Below are 17,661 nucleotides of genomic sequence, written 5' to 3' on the forward strand. Positions count from 1 at the left end.
TTTATTTATTGTTTATTCTCCTACCTTCCTTGCAGTAATTTGTGTCCCTGTGGAGCCTTGTTTTGTCTTGTTGTGGTGTTTGAGTTCCTGCCCTGACCTGTTCCAGCCCTCTGGTTCCCTTGCCTTGCATCTGATCTACTTCAGAGTGTGCAGTCCACAAGTATCTGAGCTCGGCTCTAAGGTGCCTTGCCCTGTTCCCACCACCTGTCTGGCCTTGCCGCTCCCTCTGCTGCTATTATATTCTGCCAGTGGATGTTTGAGGCTGTTCCAGTGGTCTCCCTAGCTGTCTCTTCGTTTACTGTATTCCTGATGTTGTATTACCTGTGCACCTCACTATCCTCTTGGATCAATCTGTTTTGTCAATATATCCCTTGTCATTCACTCTGCATTTGGGTCCTCCTTCCAGATCCCTGACAGTTATGTTGCTGCCTTATGTTAAACTACTTTAAATTTCTTTTTTCCCACATCAATCTACACTCCCTACTCCATAATGGCAAAGCAAAAAATAGGTTTTTAACATTTATGCAAATTTATTAAAAATAAAAAACTGAAAAGATCCCGTTGCATAAGTATTCATACCCTTTTCTGGGACACTAAAAATTTAGCTCAGGAGCATTCATATTGCTTCTAGATGTTACTACACTTCGAGTGCAGTTAAACTGTGGCAAATTCATTTGAATGAGTATGATTTAGAAAGGCACACACCTCTCAGAAAAGGTCTAACAGCTGAAAATGCATATCAGAGCAAAAACCAAGTCCTGAGGTCAAGATAACTGCCTGTAGAGCTCAGTGACAGACTTGCGTTAAGGTAGGGTGACCATACGTCCTCTTTTAGCCGGACATCTGTCTGATGACGTGAAAGACCCAGTTGTCAAAACAAACGAGGAGCTGCGCTGCAAGAGCTGTGTGTCACTAACATGCCGAAACCCAAATGTAATGTCACAGACGAATTGCAAACAAAATGAGAGGGTGCTCGCTGCAGAGCCATATGGGAGGAGCTGGAGCTCCAGCTCCCCCTTGCTGGAGGTAATGGGTGGAGATAGACACCTAACCACACCCTAACCCTACCCCTTACCCTATCCCTAACCTTAACTCCACCCATTTGTTCACTCTGAGGTGGAGCTGGAGGCCATTTGGCTCTGCAGTGAGCAGTACTTGAAAAAAATACCCGATGTTCATTCGTGGTCGTGATAAATGGGAAGCATTGTGCACAATCTGCACCTATGCTGCCCTCCAAAGGCAAAGTGCAGTAACTACACCAACACTGCCCACTGTGCAATGTGACGTCGTAGTGACGTCTTTTTCATGTCATTTTTGGACGTCCAATTTCCGTCCATTGATGGGGTTGTTTTGTAACGCCAGGCGACGTCTTTTTTCGACGTCTACCGCACGTCTAATGTTGACGTTGGTGGGACCTCCATGTAAGGGCTACTCCAAAAGTGGTCCAAACGTGATTTTTTTAATATATAAAATATATAAATTTATATATATATACATATACACTGTGTATGTAACCCCTCACACACAGATCCTACCGCACCCGCTCCGCTCGGGTCTCGAACCCGGGTCTCCGGCACGGGAGGCGGACGCGCTCACTATGAGGCTAGTGCATCTCTTGAGATCAGGAAGTGCGGTTTACCTACTCATCACTTACTAGATAGCCTCTGTTATATATAGCATAAAAAAAAAACTTGATTATAGGCTACTTTAAATAAAATAAAAACTGTTAAAGGAAAACAGGAAAATGTAAAAAAAATGTAAAAAAAAAAAAAATGTAAAAAAAAAAAACATATGGACTACCAAATAAATAAATAGTCATACAGATAATAAATCTTGTTTATAAATAATCTGTATTCGTATGTATAATCATGTTAATAGGTTCTATTTTGTAAAACACATTTACTGCAACTGCCATAGATGTCCAAATGACGTCCAAAAAAACCCAGATCAAATGTTGAACGTCAAAATGACGTCTAAGTTGGGTCATGGATAGACGTCCAAATAGTGGACCTAGTTTGGACGTTGAATAGATGTCCAGAATTGGTCCGACCGACGGACCTAATATAGACATGATCTGCACGTCTATCCGACGTCCAATGTGTATATCACAACTGCCATAGACGTCCAAATGACGTCCAAAAAAATAAGCCAGATTAGGTCAAATGTTGAACGTTAAAGTGACGTCCAAGTTGGGTCATGGATAGACGTCCAAATAGTGGACCTAGTTTGGACGTCGAATAGATGTCCAGAATTGGTCATGGACCGACGGACCCAATATAGACATGATCTGCACGTCTATCCGACGTCCAATGTTTAGTGGGTGAAACAGAGAAAAATGCCTTTAAAGTTTTTAGGCCAGCTAGTCAAACATGTTGACACTCTTGTTTCTCGGAAACACTCTCGTTTCTTTGGGACAAAATGGATCAGGAGACTTTGCCACAAGACAAAACAGTTTTCATAAAGTCCATTTTAAGCCTCAATTTTGACCAAATGCGTAGTTACTGCACTTTGCCTTTGGAGGGCAGTATGTGTCTGTTGCCAATAAAGGGAGGGTGTCCTCTTTTTGGATTCTCAGAATATGGTCACCCTAGTTAAGGCAATGATGAAGGGAAGAGTTCAGAAAAAAAAATCTGCTGCATTGAAGGTTCACAGTAGCATTATCCATAATGGAAGACGATTGGAACAACTAGGACTCTAGAAAATGTCTGCCAGCCCCCATCCAAGCTGACAGAGCTTGAGAGGTGAAAAGGTGAGGCAAAGAATGGCAGATAATTGCCAAATGCAGATGTGCAAAGCTTGTCACATCATACCCAAAAAGACTTGAGGCTGTAAAGGTGCTTTAACTATGTACTGAGTTAAGGGTATGAATACTTATGCAATGTACTTATTTCAGTATTTTATTTTTAATACATTTGTAAAATTTGCAAATCTGGTTTTTGTTTTGTCATTATTATGGTGTATGGAGTGTAAATTCATGTGGGGAAAAACTAATTTAAAGCAGTTTAACATAATGCTGCAACAAAACAAAATGTGACAAAAATGAAAGGGTATGAATACTTTTGCAAGGCACTGTATATGTAGAACTGTTTCCACAAAATGTTTTAACAGCATAACTCATGTCGTTCCAAATCCATAACATCTTTGTTCATCTTCGGAACACAAATTAAGATATTTGTAAAGAAATCCGAGAGCTTTGTGACCCTGCATAGGCTACATTCACACTGCAGGCAAATATGGCCCAAAATCTATTTTTGTTTGCTCACATGTGACTCAGATCTGTTTTTCTCATGACAGTGTGAACAGCACAAACCACATGGAATCTGATCTTTTCAATTCCGATTTGTACCATATCCATATGTGGTACTAAATCTGTTATAAGTCAGATGTTTTCCAATGCAACCGCAGTGTGAACAGTCAAATCGGAATTCATGCAACATTTACGTCTTTCTAGATTAACATTCGTCATGATCCTACACTCATAGGAGTCGCTTTAAAGATTTTACATACCCAAAGTTATCAAGACAGATGTGAAAGGTAGTCAGTGGAAGTGTGATGTGTCAGCCAACACTATATACAAGCAAAACATGGCTCGTATCATGAAAGTTTAAAAACGCTTCTGTCACATCCTTGTCTTTATTTTTCATATTGCCTGCGCATTAATTTGCTGGCTTCTGCAGCAGATCACACTATAAATAAATGCATAATGGCTTACATTATGTTCTCTGTGTTTATTTCTGTATGACAGCGCACTGCACAAGTGTTACCAAATCCATAGTTTCCCATGAAATTGAACTACTTTTTCACTGTTGGCACATGTTGTTTTTCAACTTCCTGGGTTGAAGCAACCCCACTAATGCAATATATACCCCCCAAATGTGGCTAGTTTTGGATTACTTCTGAGAAGCAATTAGGTGGATTTTGTTGTGAAAACATGGAAACCCTGTTTTTTTTTGGCGCACACGGGTCAGTTCAGAACCATGATCTGTTCACACTCAAAATCTGATATTGGTACACTGCAGTACACACTGCAGCTGAATTCGGTTGTCAGTTCACCTTTTATTCCTTAATCGTATTCTGTACACACATAATTCGCTAAAATACCAGAGTGACAATGGCATTCTGAAAAAACTCCTGAAAAATATAGGTAGTGACAACCACATTTACAGAAATTCTATGCAGTGTGTACGAAGCCGAACTGAACAACTAGTATTTAACATATTTAAATGCGCATCAGAAATGTGTCTTTGTCTGTATGCGAGAAGCAAGAAAATAACAGTGAAACAAGTCTTAACCTTAGCACATTTTGACATGGGGCTAGTTGCGCTCACGAGCCCTGCGGTAAAATATCAGTGTTGCCAGATCTTCATAGAAAAAAAAACTCAAACAAGGACAAGCATAAAAAAACACTAATACTCAAATGCTTTATGTTTTATAACACCCAAAAAAAATCTGCAACAGACCACTTTATTAACTCCATAAGGTGCCTAGCTTTCTGAGCTTTCTACAGTGGGTACGGAAAGTATTCAGACCCCACTCTTTGTTGTATTGCAGCCATTTGCTGAAATCATTTAATTTCATTTTTCCTCATTAATGTACACACAGCACCCCATATTGACAGAAAAACACAGAATTGTTGGCAGTTCCTTTGACCTCATGATTCTCATTTGCTCTGACATGCACTGTGAGCTGTAAGGTCTTATATAGACAGGTGTGTGGCTTTCCTAATCAATTCCAATCAGTATAATCAAACACAGCTGGACTCAAATTAAGGTATAGAACCATCTTAAGGATGATCAGAAGAAATGGACGACACCTGAGTTAAATATATGAGTGTCACAGCAAAGGGTCTGAATATTTAGGACCATGTGATATTTCATTTTTTCTTTTTTAATAAATCTGCAAAAATGTCAACAATTCTGTGTTTTTCTGTCAATACGGGGTGCTGTGTGTACATTAATGAGGAAAAAAAATTTAATTAAATGATTTCAGCAAATGGCTGCAATATAACAAAGAGTGAAACATACTTTCCGTACCCACTGTACCTTTTTTGGGGTCTTAAACGTGGTAGTTGCTGTCTTTTCAGGGTCACAAAGCTCTCAGAATTCATCAAAAATATCTTAATTTGTGTTCCAAAGATGAAAAAAAGGTCTTACAGGTTTGAAAAGACATGAGGGTGAGTAATTAATGACAGAATTTTGGGGTGAATTATCCCTTTAACTATTGTAAATGTATATTATAAAGAAGGACATTTCTGGTCTTTAATTCTGATTGGTTAGTACTGTGTTTCAGCCATGCTAAAGACTGAAATACACTACACAACTTTCAAAATCTGAAGATGTAAATGGTAACAGAGAAAAACTGGGAATCATACACTAAACGAGGATCACACCACCAGATCACACCACATTCTGAACACAACAAACTCGTGCAGAAACATGTGCCGAGGAGATGTATAACAAACAAAAACAATGTGTTCTACAATCGGCTTAAAATATCAAAAATGAGTAACACACTATGTGGTTTTCTGTGAAAACTCCAACTACCCAAAGTGTGAGTTGAAGAGTGCAAAAATCAGGGCAAAAGTTGTGTAGTGGATTACAGTCTTTATACAATTTGTTCTGTAGGGATATTGCAGTATTATGTGCAGTATTAAGTTCATGAGACTTGCAGCGTTGGAATAGTAATTACTAGCTGACCTTCGCAGTGGCTTCCCTCTTGTGTAGGCTGGTAACCAGGGTAACACTGGCAGCGGAATGATCCCTCAGTGTTAATGCAGTGACCATTCGCACACAAACGGTTATCCTGACACTCATTGATGTCTGTGGAGAGACGAACAGACACTTTCAAGAACGCACATATACACACACAAACTCAATTCTGCTTATGTAAATGTTTAGAAGTTGTTTTTGCATAGTATATTTATTCTCTTTAGAATGAACCTATGTAGGAAGTAATAAAATCTCATTTTAAACCATTTAGAATGACAAGATTAAGTTTCCATTTCACAGAATGTCGTTTAGTTTTGTTGGCTGTATGCCACTGACCTCTGCAGCCTTTGCTGTCAGCCTCAGGCAGGAAGCCCTCATTACACAAACATCGATACGATCCTGCCAAGTTCTCACAACGGCCGTTTAGACACACACCACGCTTCTGACACTCATTGACATCTGATAGAGAGAAAGACAGACATCTCTTGTAAGATTATACAGCTTTATTTGTGAAAACACTACACATTCATCACCTTTTCTACAATCAGGTACAATCTGTCTGTGTGAGGAGCTTATGGTAGTCAGAATGGCCTTAGCTATGTACAGTTGAGGTCAAAAGTTTACATACACCTTGCAGAATCTGCAAACTATTAATTATTTTACCAAAACAAGAGGGATCATACAAAATGCGTGTTATTTTTTATTTAGTACTGACCTGAATAAGATATTTCACATAAAATATGTGGACTTCCATATATAGTCCACAAGAGAAAATAATAGTTGATAGTTTACATGCATTTGATTCTTAATACTGTGGTCTTACCTGAATGATTTACATCTGTGTTTGTTTGTTTTTTTTGTTTCGTGATAGTTGTTCATGAGTCCCTGAACAGTTAAACTGTTAGCTATTTTTCAGAAAAATGCTTCAGATCCCACAAATTGTTTTTTTTCAGCATTTTTGTGTAATTTAACTTTTTCTAACAATGACTATCATTTTGAGATTCATCTTTTCACACTGAGGACAACTGAGGAACTTTATTACAGAAGGTTTAAACACTCACTGAAGCTCCAGAAGAAAACACGATGCATTAAGAGCCAGGGGTGTAAACTTTTGAACAGAATAAGGATGTGTAGATTTTTTTATTTTACCTAAAGATCTTTTTTATTATTATTATTTAGTACTGCCCTTCAGAAGCAACAGAAGATATGTTTCCCAGAAGACAAAATAAGTGAAATTTGCCCTAATCTTCAAATTCAAAATGTTTTCACCCCCGTCCCTTAATGCATTGTGTTTTATTCTGAAGCATCAGTGAGCATTTGAACCTTCAAATACACAAAAATTTGTGGGACCTAAAGGATTTTTTCAGAACAGCAGGCTGTTTAACTGTTCAGGACAAACAAGGGACTCATGAACAACACATGAACAATCACTAAACAAAAAAGACACTGTGGATCACGCTGTGGATCTTTCAGGTAACAACACAGTATCAAGTGTACGTAAACTTTTGAACAGGGTCATTTTAGTAAATTCTATTATTAAAATTATTATTTTCTTTTGTGGACTATATGTAAACATCCTTTATGTGAAATATCTTATTTAGGTCAGTACTAAATAAACATGCATTTTGTAAAATCCCTCTTATTTTGGTAAAATAATTAACATTTTGCAGATTCTGCAACAATTCTGTAAACTTTTAACCTCAACTGTATTTCTAAGAATGTGAGCTACACTGTTTGGTTACACATGTGTGTCTCTGTTTATATGTATGTGTGTAAGTATGCAGACCGTAACACACTCCTCCCTGTGCTTGGTATCCAGGTTGGCAGGGTATACACTCATAGGATCCAACAATATTTTCACACTGTTCGCTAGGACAGACACTCGGGTCCAAACATTCATTAATGTCTGCATTTGAAAAACAGCAACCGTATACACAATGAAGGTCTCACAAACATTAACCAACATTTACAGACACTGCTAATAAAAATCAGAATAAGCCATACTGAGTGTTAACTATTGTCCTTTTGCATTATCAACACAATATTTTCCTGTTAAATACTGTAAAGCTGCTTTGTAAAAAGATCTTGCTATATAAATAAAGGTGACTTGACTTGACTTGATATTAGATGTCTACAATTAACATTAAAGGATAACTGTTGCCAAAATGCAACCTGGGCTGTTTTTTTACTGTAAACGAGACAAACTTATATCTAAAAGCATAATTACGACAAACGAGCCGTTTTTGAGATTGACCGTGATTTAGTTTTGTGGTCAGTGGCCGGTGAATGGGAGTACTAGGGGCATAACTTTGAGCGCATCAAAATCGATATTTTTACAACACTAAGAAGGCTTGACACACCATGACACTTTGCTCGAAGTATCACCTGGGTCTCTACACATGAACTCGAGCATTGAGAACATTGTTCGTGTACACAGTTTACTAAAAAGAAAGGTTTTGAACAACTCACTTACACTGTTTGGGTTTCTGCTCACGGCCGTCTTGCCAGTCAAGAAGTGTCGATCTCCGAATGCGAATGAATGGACTCCATAGGACGAAATATTAGGCTTATATGAGGCTCTTTTTACAACTAGAAGTTTAATATTGTTTTTCACTTGCGACAAAACAACGAATTAGCCGTGCATTTATATGGAAATATGCTTTAGGAGCTATCCATCCTCGCATTCGGAGATCGGCACCTCTTGACTGGCAAGACGGCCGCGAGCGGAAACTCAAACAGTGAAAGTGAGTTGTTCAAAACCTTTCTTTTTAGTAAACTGTGTGTACACGAACAATGTTCTCAATGCTCGAGTTCATGTGTAGAGACCCAGGTGATACTTCGAGCAAAGTGTCATGGTGTGTCGAGCCTTCTTAGTGTTGTAAAAATATCGATTTTGATGCGCCACTGACCACAAAACTAAATCACGGTCAATCTCAAAAACGGCTCGTTTGTCGTAATTATGCTTTTAGATATAAGTTTGTCTCGTTTACAGTAAAAAAAACAGCCCAGGTTGCATTTTGGCAACAGTTATCCTTTAAGTGTTTTGTGTCTATGTATAGTATCGGTATGTGTCCTCACCTTCACAGAGAGGCTGTCTCCGAGATTTGCTCCTGAAGCCTGGCAGACACTCACACTTATAGGAGCCATGCAAATTAGTGCAATGCCCTCCAACTCCACAGATATCGGGCTTAGAGCACTCGTTTATATCTGAAAACATGCATGCAAACAAGTGTTGGCCATCTGTATTAATATGTGCATATGTATAATAGCTGTCCACTGCCTTTGAACAGACGATGCTAGTGACTCACCAATACATCTGCGTTTCCCATGATGCACCACAAGTTTGTAGCCAGGATGACAGTTGCATCTGTAGGAACCCACGGTGTTAATGCAGGTGCCTCTACCACATGGCTCCGAGTCACACTCATTTTCATCTACAGAAAGAGTAAACATTTTTATATAATCTTTATTGTGTGATATAGTTGTTTTATATAATACTTTTATTAAATATTATAAACTACCATTCAATTACCATACATTTCTATTTCAAATAAATGCTGTTCTTTTGGACTTTCAATTGATTAAAGAATCCTGAAATAATGTATAATGGATTTCACAAAAACTGTTTATATTGTTAATAATATAAGAAGTTTTTTTTTTTTCTTGAGCACAAAATCAACAAAATAGAATAATTTCTGAAGGATCATGTGACACTTCATGGTATATTCATGGAACATGATCTTTATTTAATATCCTAATGATATTTGGAATAAAAGAAAAAGCAATAATTTTGACCCATACGATGTATCGTTGGCCTTTGCTACAAACATACACATGCTACTTATAATCTATTCAAATAGAAAATAGCTAGGCCAACTGTATTAATATTTAACAATATTACTGTTTTTACTGTATCAAATAAATACAACCTTTCCTGAGCATAAGAATTAAATTGAAAATATAAACTTTTGAACAGTAGTGTACAATATTTTTATCCACTACAAATGCAGAGTACATCCATCTGTGATTTCACTGTTTGTACAGTATGTGTGTGTATTTACATATATGTACTTATGTACTCACCCACACAACTCTTTCTCTGTGTATGCGGCCGATATCCAAGGAAACAGTGGCACATGAAACCATTTTGCGTGTTCACACACTCTCCATGACCACATATATTCCTGTTCAGCTTGCAGTCATCCATTGCTGTAATACCCAAACCCGAAACACACATCCATAATTGTAAAAAAAATTACCAAATAGAACTTATAGACCAACATTGCAGAGTTAACAAGCTGTCATAGAACTCACGTGAGACCTGCGTCTGGGCCACTTCATGTGAATCACTCTCTGGATGCACATGGACTATGGGAGGAGTTGTTGGTCTGGCCACAATGACTGAAGAGATTGAAACAAAAATAAAGAGACAGGTAGAAAAAAAACACATTTTGAAAATAAATAAATATTCAAAAATGAATGAAAAAAGTGGAGATTGAAAAAGAAATGCAGATAATTAATATTGTGTTGATTTTTTTAAATGTACCTGGGTGGCGAGGCCCGTGCGTGCTGATTGGTGAGAGCTGCATGGGCGTGGTCGTCTGAATTGGGACTTCCTGTTGACATAAGAGCAAAATCAATTAAGAGAACTGTCTACAGCTGATCTCCCTTAATACTATTTATTGAAACTGTGACTTTTAAATTGTTGTTAAGGATGACTTTTGACTTCTGTTCTTCTCTCGATTGGTAGTTTAGGCATAAAACCAGAATCTTACCGGTGGCTTGACCTCTGAAACACAAACACAAAGATGCAATGAATAATCAGTCAATAAAAATACAACAATCATCCTCAAAGAACCTTTATCTCAGAACTGATTCAAATGTCTGTACCAGTGTCAGGATTAATGTGTTCAATACTGGTCAGTAAGGGCTGAATGGACAGAGTGCCATGATAGGTCTGGAAAGACATCCCCTTCCCCGCTGGACAGATCTTATTAAAGGAAGCTAGAGGGACAGAGCAAGAGAGAAGCAAGCATTAGAGACAGAAAGAGCAAATCATTAGTCAAAGAGTCAAAACCAAAAGTGTCAATAGCAAAACTCAGAATTGAAGAATTTCAATTCATGAGCTAGAATTTAAATTCGAATGGCATAAAGGAAGTTGAATTAGAATTTGAATGGGAATGAAAAGAGGAGGATTTCACTGGATTTAAATACTAATTTGTTAAATATAAAACATATAAACTAAATAAAAAATATCTATAGGTAGTGTTTCAAACATCTCTTAAATACTCAAACATCAAAGTTTTAAACATTTTCCAAAACTTTTTTTTTTTTGATTAAAAAAAAAGTTTAAAATGACAGGTTTTTGAATTTATTCAAATTTCAAATCATTTTAATTCTACTTCCATACAATTGCAATTCTACCTCGTGTTTACTGCTTTCAAATTCAATTCAAATTAAGAAACTGATTGCAATTTAAAAGGCATTCTCCAATCAATTCTGAATGGTGCACATCCCCACTCACAAGGTACACTTACCTGTCCCATCCTGTGGACACCTCTCGCAGTTGCTTCCCCATGCTTTACCCACAGTGCAGCAGCATATCTCCTGGGAAAGGCGTGTTGGAAGAGCATGCTCACATTTCCCAGCTTCCGTAACCATTCGATAACAGAGCCCCTGCTCAACGGTTGCCGTCGATGCTAAGAGAGTAAAAAGATCTTTATGATGGTTTGTTGGCCACGCTCTTTCTTGTGTAATTTATGCGAGTTTGCACACATATTTATGTCTTACCAACACAGCGTGTCCTTTCTGTCAGTACATAACCAGGTTTGCAGGTGCAGCGGAAACTTCCCTGTGTGTTTAAACATTCTCCGTTCTGACACAGCCCCTGCATCATACATTCATTTATGTCTATGGCAGAGAAATGGAAAAAAATGCAATACAAAAAACCATTAGTATTTGTGACAAGTTTATAAAGATATGTAAAATATGAAATCGGCTTAGGATCAGGGTGAAGGATGTAGGCTGTCAAACATACACAAGTATTAGCCAATCATAGCAGTGGGCGCTTACTTCAGAGTCTACAATTCGCCACACATATTCAAACAGAGCGTTCTGATGAGGGGATCAAAACAGGACAGAACATAGTCTATTACTGCTAAATTATGTTTTTTATGTAAAAATCTTGATAACATTATAAGTGGACAGTACAAAATAATAAAAAATGGCAGTTCATGACCACTTCAAATCAAGGTAAACCAACTGAGACATTTCATGTCAGTGAGAAAGCTCTCAAGTCTCTTCTTCTTGTCATACAGTTTTGTAACTGATTTTCCAGCTGCCATTGTTAGGGCTGTTAAGTAATTCTATTGCAGTCATAGATGCTGCTGATGGGTTTCCCATCATCTGAGAATTTCCAAAGCTGGATTACTAACAATGAAAATGGTGATGCCAAAAATTGTTTCTTTTTCATTTTTTTAACTTCTTCCAATTGAGAAGCAGGAGTTAGTATTATATTGTACACTAGTTCCTGCAGTTTAACAGTGCTATTCACTAACTTTTCTAGTAGATGATTTAGGCTCAATGTCAAAACATTATGAGAGAAATCTGACTTTTTTGTAATGAAATGCCAGTGATAATAGCCTCAGCCTCATTTGAACTCTATGGAAAGGTTACAGCACAGACCTTTTCTTTCCATACTGATTAGTGCGTCCAACATCTCAGCCAAGGTTTAATGTTCCCAATGATCTTAAAAAATAATTAGATTTTCCTTTGAACCACAACTTTTAACTTAGTGTTCTCATGCATTCAGTCAGGCAACTGTGTAGTTCTCTGTTTTTCTGGATTACATTAAAGTTAAATAATATCCATCCTCATACAGTATTTCCAGTTTGTTCATCTGGAAGATCATCATCTGCAGAAATGATGCAATTTAACCGCTGTTGTCTTCATGTTAAATTCTTCACCTTGTGCAATATGCTCTGATCCCATTGTTCACCTTTCATTTCTTCTGATTTCTCCTAAATCTGAGAAATGTTTTTCATTGAAGAGGGCACCTATAGTATATCGAAGGTCTGAAGCATCTGCTTGCACTAAAACCTGACAGACGTTGTTAGTCATTTTGCTAGTGTACAATTTATTCACTCGCCTCATCCCAACCAAGCGCCTCCCTCAACGGGATCATAAATGGAGCTTATCGCAAAATTATCAGATATTTTTATGTTCCTTTTGCTATTATTCTAAATCTGAAACTATGCAGGACTATATACCACAGTAATCCAAACTGTCTCCTCACTGGCAGAAAGTCTTTGACTTCTGTGTCTGGAATGGATATCAGGACTCCTCTACTATTACTATTTCTAGAACAAAAACCTTTTTAACACAGCAGCTTCAAGTCTTGTTGAGGTTTAAATGCTTACTGATGCTTCAGAAGGAAAACAATGCATTAAGAGCCAGGGGTGTAAACTTTTGAACAGAATGAAGATGTGTTTTTTTTTTCCTAAATATCACATTTTTTTCATTTACTGCTGCCCTTCAGAAGCTACAGAAGATACGTTTTCCCAAAAGACAAAATAAATTAAATTTACCCTGATCTTCAGAATTTAATGCATTGGGTTTCTTTCTAGAGCATCAGTGAGCGTTTGAATTTTCTGTAATAGTTGCATCAGTAATAGTACCTCAGTTGTTCTCAATGTGAAAATCTCAAAATCATAATCATACAATCATTGTTCGAAAGGGTTTAAATACACAAAAATGCTGAAAAACCATAGAATTTGTGGGACTTGAAGGATTTTTCTGAAGAACAGCAGGCAGATTAACTGTTCAGGACAAACAAGGGACTCATAAACAACTAAACAAATAAACACAGTATTAAGAATCAAGTGTATGTAAACTTTTGAACAAGGTCATTTTTATAAATTCAACTATTATTTTTTCTTGTGGACTATATGTAAACATATAAATATATAAATATCTTATTCAGGTCAGTACTAAATAAAAAATAACATGTATTTGTATGATCTTATTTTGGTAAAATAATGAACATTTTCCAGATTCTGCAAGGTGAAGGTAAACTTATGACCTCAACTGTATTTTCTGTCAAAATGTTTTTTAATATAATTATGAAATAAGGAGCACACATAATATGTCTCCTATATGTCTCAATTAAAACTAAAACCCTAATATCAAGTGCCTTTAATGTAACAGTTCACCCACAAATTAAAATTTTGTCATAATTTACTCACACTCATGTTGTTCCAAACCTGTATAGGTTTGTTTCTTATGCTGAACACAAAAGAAGATATTATGAAGAATTCTGAAGAACCAAACAGCTGTTGGTCCTCATCAACTTCCATAGTATTTTGATGACCAGAATTCTTTAAAATATCTTTTATGCTTAACATAAGAAAAAAACGAATACAGGTTTGGAACGACATGAGAGTGAGTAAATGATGACAAAATGTTCATATTTGGGTGAACTATTCCTTTAAACCATTTTAATATACAAAACAAAAACCACTGATCTGGCTATGTAGCAAATAAAAACTATTTTTCTGCCCGTGGTTGGCTGTGATATTTCCCCTAAAATGTTTTGGCAGCCGTCTTGTTTGTGTTAATTTAATGCTTATGGATGTGTGAATTTTATGACAACCAACATACCTACAATTTGTCAAACCTATACAACACACACAATCCAGCATGTACACACACATTACCTTGGCAGTGAGTGCTGTTGAGTCTCTTGTATCCCTGAGGGCACGTGGAGCCAAAGTCCTCTACTATAGTCTGGTGTTTCCCAGCATCTGAATGAAAGAAATTCAGAGAATTTATTAATCATTTCTAGTACCAAAGTCTTTGTACTAGCTGCTTTGGTTGTTTGACTAAATGAAACAACAAAAATGAAAGTGGTGGAAGACGTTGAGAAAATTGATGAAAGAAGTGAGTGAGGGGATTTAAGTCAGAGAGAAACTGGTAGCATAGTGTGCTGTGTGTGTGAGAAAGAGAGAAAAGAGCCGCAGTGGGAACATTTCTCGCAAGCTGATATTTTCTCTTCTGTATAAGAACATGTGAGAACAGAGACAGAGTGGCTTTCCAGAAAGCCTTTTGCCAAAGCCAACATTTTTTCATCCTTTTTTCCAGCCTTCACTTTTGTCTCCTTTTACTGCAAAGGGTGTGTCATTGGAAAATATGGTGATGTTGCTGAGGCACGAAGACACTCGCAGACATTCACACACACTCGTACGCAAACACTAACACATATCCGCTCACACACAAGCGTTCACCAGGCCAGGATCACCGTCTGACTGAGCTCTGAGACATCAAATGGGTTACAGAAAGAAAATGGGAGTGGAAAAAAGCATTTTTCTCCCAGCACATATTGGAACTTACAGTAACTCCAAGACTGCAATGACACATTCCCACCTGTCAAGCTACGCCAGGGCGAATTTATAAGGAAAAACAGACTCGAGCAGTGGGCCTGTGAGATCAACTGTCATTTTTAAAGAATTAGTAATGAGAAGGGGTTGTTTTTGGCTTGACGCACGCTTTGATCTTGGACACAAACAATGAAATTCAACTCCCTTAGAACAGTTCAATTATATAAGAGAAATTATTTGAACTTACAAGGTAGTAATGGGCATTTGTAACATTTATTCTGGCCCCAGGAATTACCCACACTGCCACAGCAATCTTCCTGATTGGTCAGACCAGGGAGAGGGTTACTACTACACTACAAAAACAAAAAGTAAGAATTAGTGTGTTGTTAAATATATCTCAAAAAAGAAATTCATAGGAAAATCAGATTTTCTGTATCGTCTCATCTGCTTCTGTCACTCACAGCCTGTTTGGGTGTGGTTTCCTGGAAGCACCTCCCCTTAGGCTTATGCGTCTGTGGAGGGAGGCGGGTCACAGTCTTGGTGCTGTGAGGCTTGTTCTCTGATTGGTCAAGAGGATGAATAACAACTGAAGTGTCTGGCGTGTGAACAACACGGACATTGACCTGCACTGGAAAGATGAATAAAAAGGAGACCGAAAAGAAGGAAATACAGTTATTTTTAAATAACTTTTTAATAATAATGAAGTGCAGAAAAGCATAAATGTAAATGATATCACAAATTCTGAAATAAAATGTAATTTTACTATTATTTATTTACTATTATACAGTCAAAACAAAAATTATTCAGACATCAGATATAATTTTAGATATTTTTTTCACTAGTGGGTGCAGGACACTATAGTTCATCTTTGTAAGTGAGGATAGCAAAATAAAGTAAACTGTGACATATTATACCCGAAAAATTCTTCATACAGTGGACTTCCAGTAAAATTAATAAAAAATTCAGGACCAAAATTTGTTTTGACGCTTTGATTTGTTATATACCTTTCTATCAAAGCTATCTGACATTATCAAGATGAATTTGTTCTGACACAGTTTAACTCTGAGTTCTTGTCATATTTTATTACCATTTTCTAAACAATAGTAAATAATCCGTGATAATGTGAGAAATGTTGAAGGTGTCTGAATACATTTTGGTTTGACTGTAATATTAATGAATATTTTAAATTAGCTTTTTATTTTTATATTTTCAGTTTTCATTTCAATTTTAATCTAAGTTTTAGTCATTTTGTTTATTATTATTATTTTTTCATTATTTATTTTATTCCAATATTTATACATTTTATTTTTTATTCAGCTTGGTTTTAATTAACAACTTTTTTATACAGTTGTAGTTAATGAACTGTGAACTAACATAAATTAACACTGAATGACTAACATTAACAAAGATAAATAAATAGTGTTATAAATGTATTATTCACTCTTCATATGACCATGTTTCAAACCATCATCCCATCTTTGGATCATTATTTTAGCATGGAAAGATTCTCACTTTTGTTTTACTTTTGTACACATGTGAATAAGACCACGTTTCAGTCAAATTAAAAGTGAAAATGTCCTGTGGCCAATTACCTTCAGAAGAGTGATGTCCAGTCCCTTGCAGAGTGAACACAGAGTGTGTCTGTGTCATCTGCTGCCGCCCACCTGTGCCACCTGACTCTGACAGACCCTGGGACTCAGGCATCACCTAGAAAGATTCATTTATTCTCAGTCAATAATTAAAAATCTAAACAAATATTAGGACAAAAACCTGACATGAGACACATTCAGTATATTCTTTCTTTCACGCGTGGTTTTGCATTAATTTGTCTGTTCAGAATTAAGATGACAATTGGAAAAAAAATACTTTAACAATATTTCCAAGGGTGCACTTGCTATTGAATTACTGGAACACACAGCGTGAAGGAGACACTCACCTGTACGCTGTAGACGGGCTGCTTGTTGCCACGAGAGGCTTGAGTCCGAAGTGGGAATTGGCAGAGGCGTCCGGTGAAGCCTGGTGGACAGAGACAGTGTGTGCGGGTACTGCATACTCCTCCATTCATACAGGTGAGAGGACACACCACTGCAAACATAGACAGATTACAGATTAGACATTTAGATCTTATAGTCAATATACAATCACATCATTAAAAGATTGATAGAGTGAAAACTGAAAAAAAGTTAGCACATACTAACTCTTTATGAGGGCAGAGGCTTTTGCAGACTGTATTTGAATTATTTTTCTCTGTCACAAAAGCACAAGCCCTGGTTTAAACATGGATTCAGAGTATCTGCTTTATATTGTAGCGTGTCAGACTGTGGTCTGGTTAGAGCACTCTTATGTGGGCTGAAATATCAAGCCAGGCTTAACCAGATTATTCTGGAACACTGGCACAAGTAACAGCACTATTTAATACCAGCCCATGGTGGTTTTAGAGGGAAAAATCCAGTGTCTGTCTGTTATTGTGTTCTGTTTGTGAAGAGCTACTCTATAAATTATTCAAGAGTATATTTAGTGACAGTTGAATGAAAGGTAGGAGAAAAGGCAAACATAATGTTTTATTAAAAACTGATGAT

General features: G+C 36.9%; 1 protein-coding gene across 5 annotated transcripts in view; it reads right to left on the reverse strand.

The window, feature by feature from the left end:
- Positions 1–17,661, reverse strand: part of ltbp3 (latent transforming growth factor beta binding protein 3) — a 56,847-nt gene that overhangs the window by 14,687 nt on the left and 24,499 nt on the right. For 2 of the 5 annotated variants that reach the window (XM_073839729.1, XM_073839725.1), the window contains exons 2-18: positions 17,019–17,167; positions 16,675–16,789; positions 15,544–15,710; positions 15,330–15,435; positions 14,423–14,509; positions 11,499–11,618; positions 11,246–11,407; positions 10,599–10,712; positions 10,484–10,497; positions 10,255–10,324; positions 10,023–10,109; positions 9,792–9,917; positions 9,017–9,142; positions 8,787–8,915; positions 7,495–7,614; positions 6,045–6,167; positions 5,697–5,819 (exon numbers count right to left, since the gene is read on the reverse strand). In XM_073839729.1, the coding sequence (XP_073695830.1) occupies positions 5,697–5,819; positions 6,045–6,167; positions 7,495–7,614; positions 8,787–8,915; positions 9,017–9,142; positions 9,792–9,917; positions 10,023–10,109; positions 10,255–10,324; positions 10,484–10,497; positions 10,599–10,712; positions 11,246–11,407; positions 11,499–11,618; positions 14,423–14,509; positions 15,330–15,435; positions 15,544–15,710; positions 16,675–16,789; positions 17,019–17,167 (1,938 nt within the window). Of the gene's footprint in view, positions 1–5,696; positions 5,820–6,044; positions 6,168–7,494; positions 7,615–8,786; positions 8,916–9,016; positions 9,143–9,791; positions 9,918–10,022; positions 10,110–10,254; positions 10,325–10,483; positions 10,498–10,598; positions 10,713–11,245; positions 11,426–11,498; positions 11,619–14,422; positions 14,510–15,329; positions 15,436–15,543; positions 15,711–16,674; positions 16,790–17,018; positions 17,168–17,661 lie in introns of all 5 variants that reach the window. The other 3 variants (XM_073839727.1, XM_073839724.1, XM_073839728.1) reach the window with 2 other exon arrangements.

This window comes from Garra rufa, chromosome 5, assembly GCF_049309525.1.
Source record: "Garra rufa chromosome 5, GarRuf1.0, whole genome shotgun sequence".
NCBI lineage: Eukaryota > Metazoa > Chordata > Actinopteri > Cypriniformes > Cyprinidae > Garra > Garra rufa.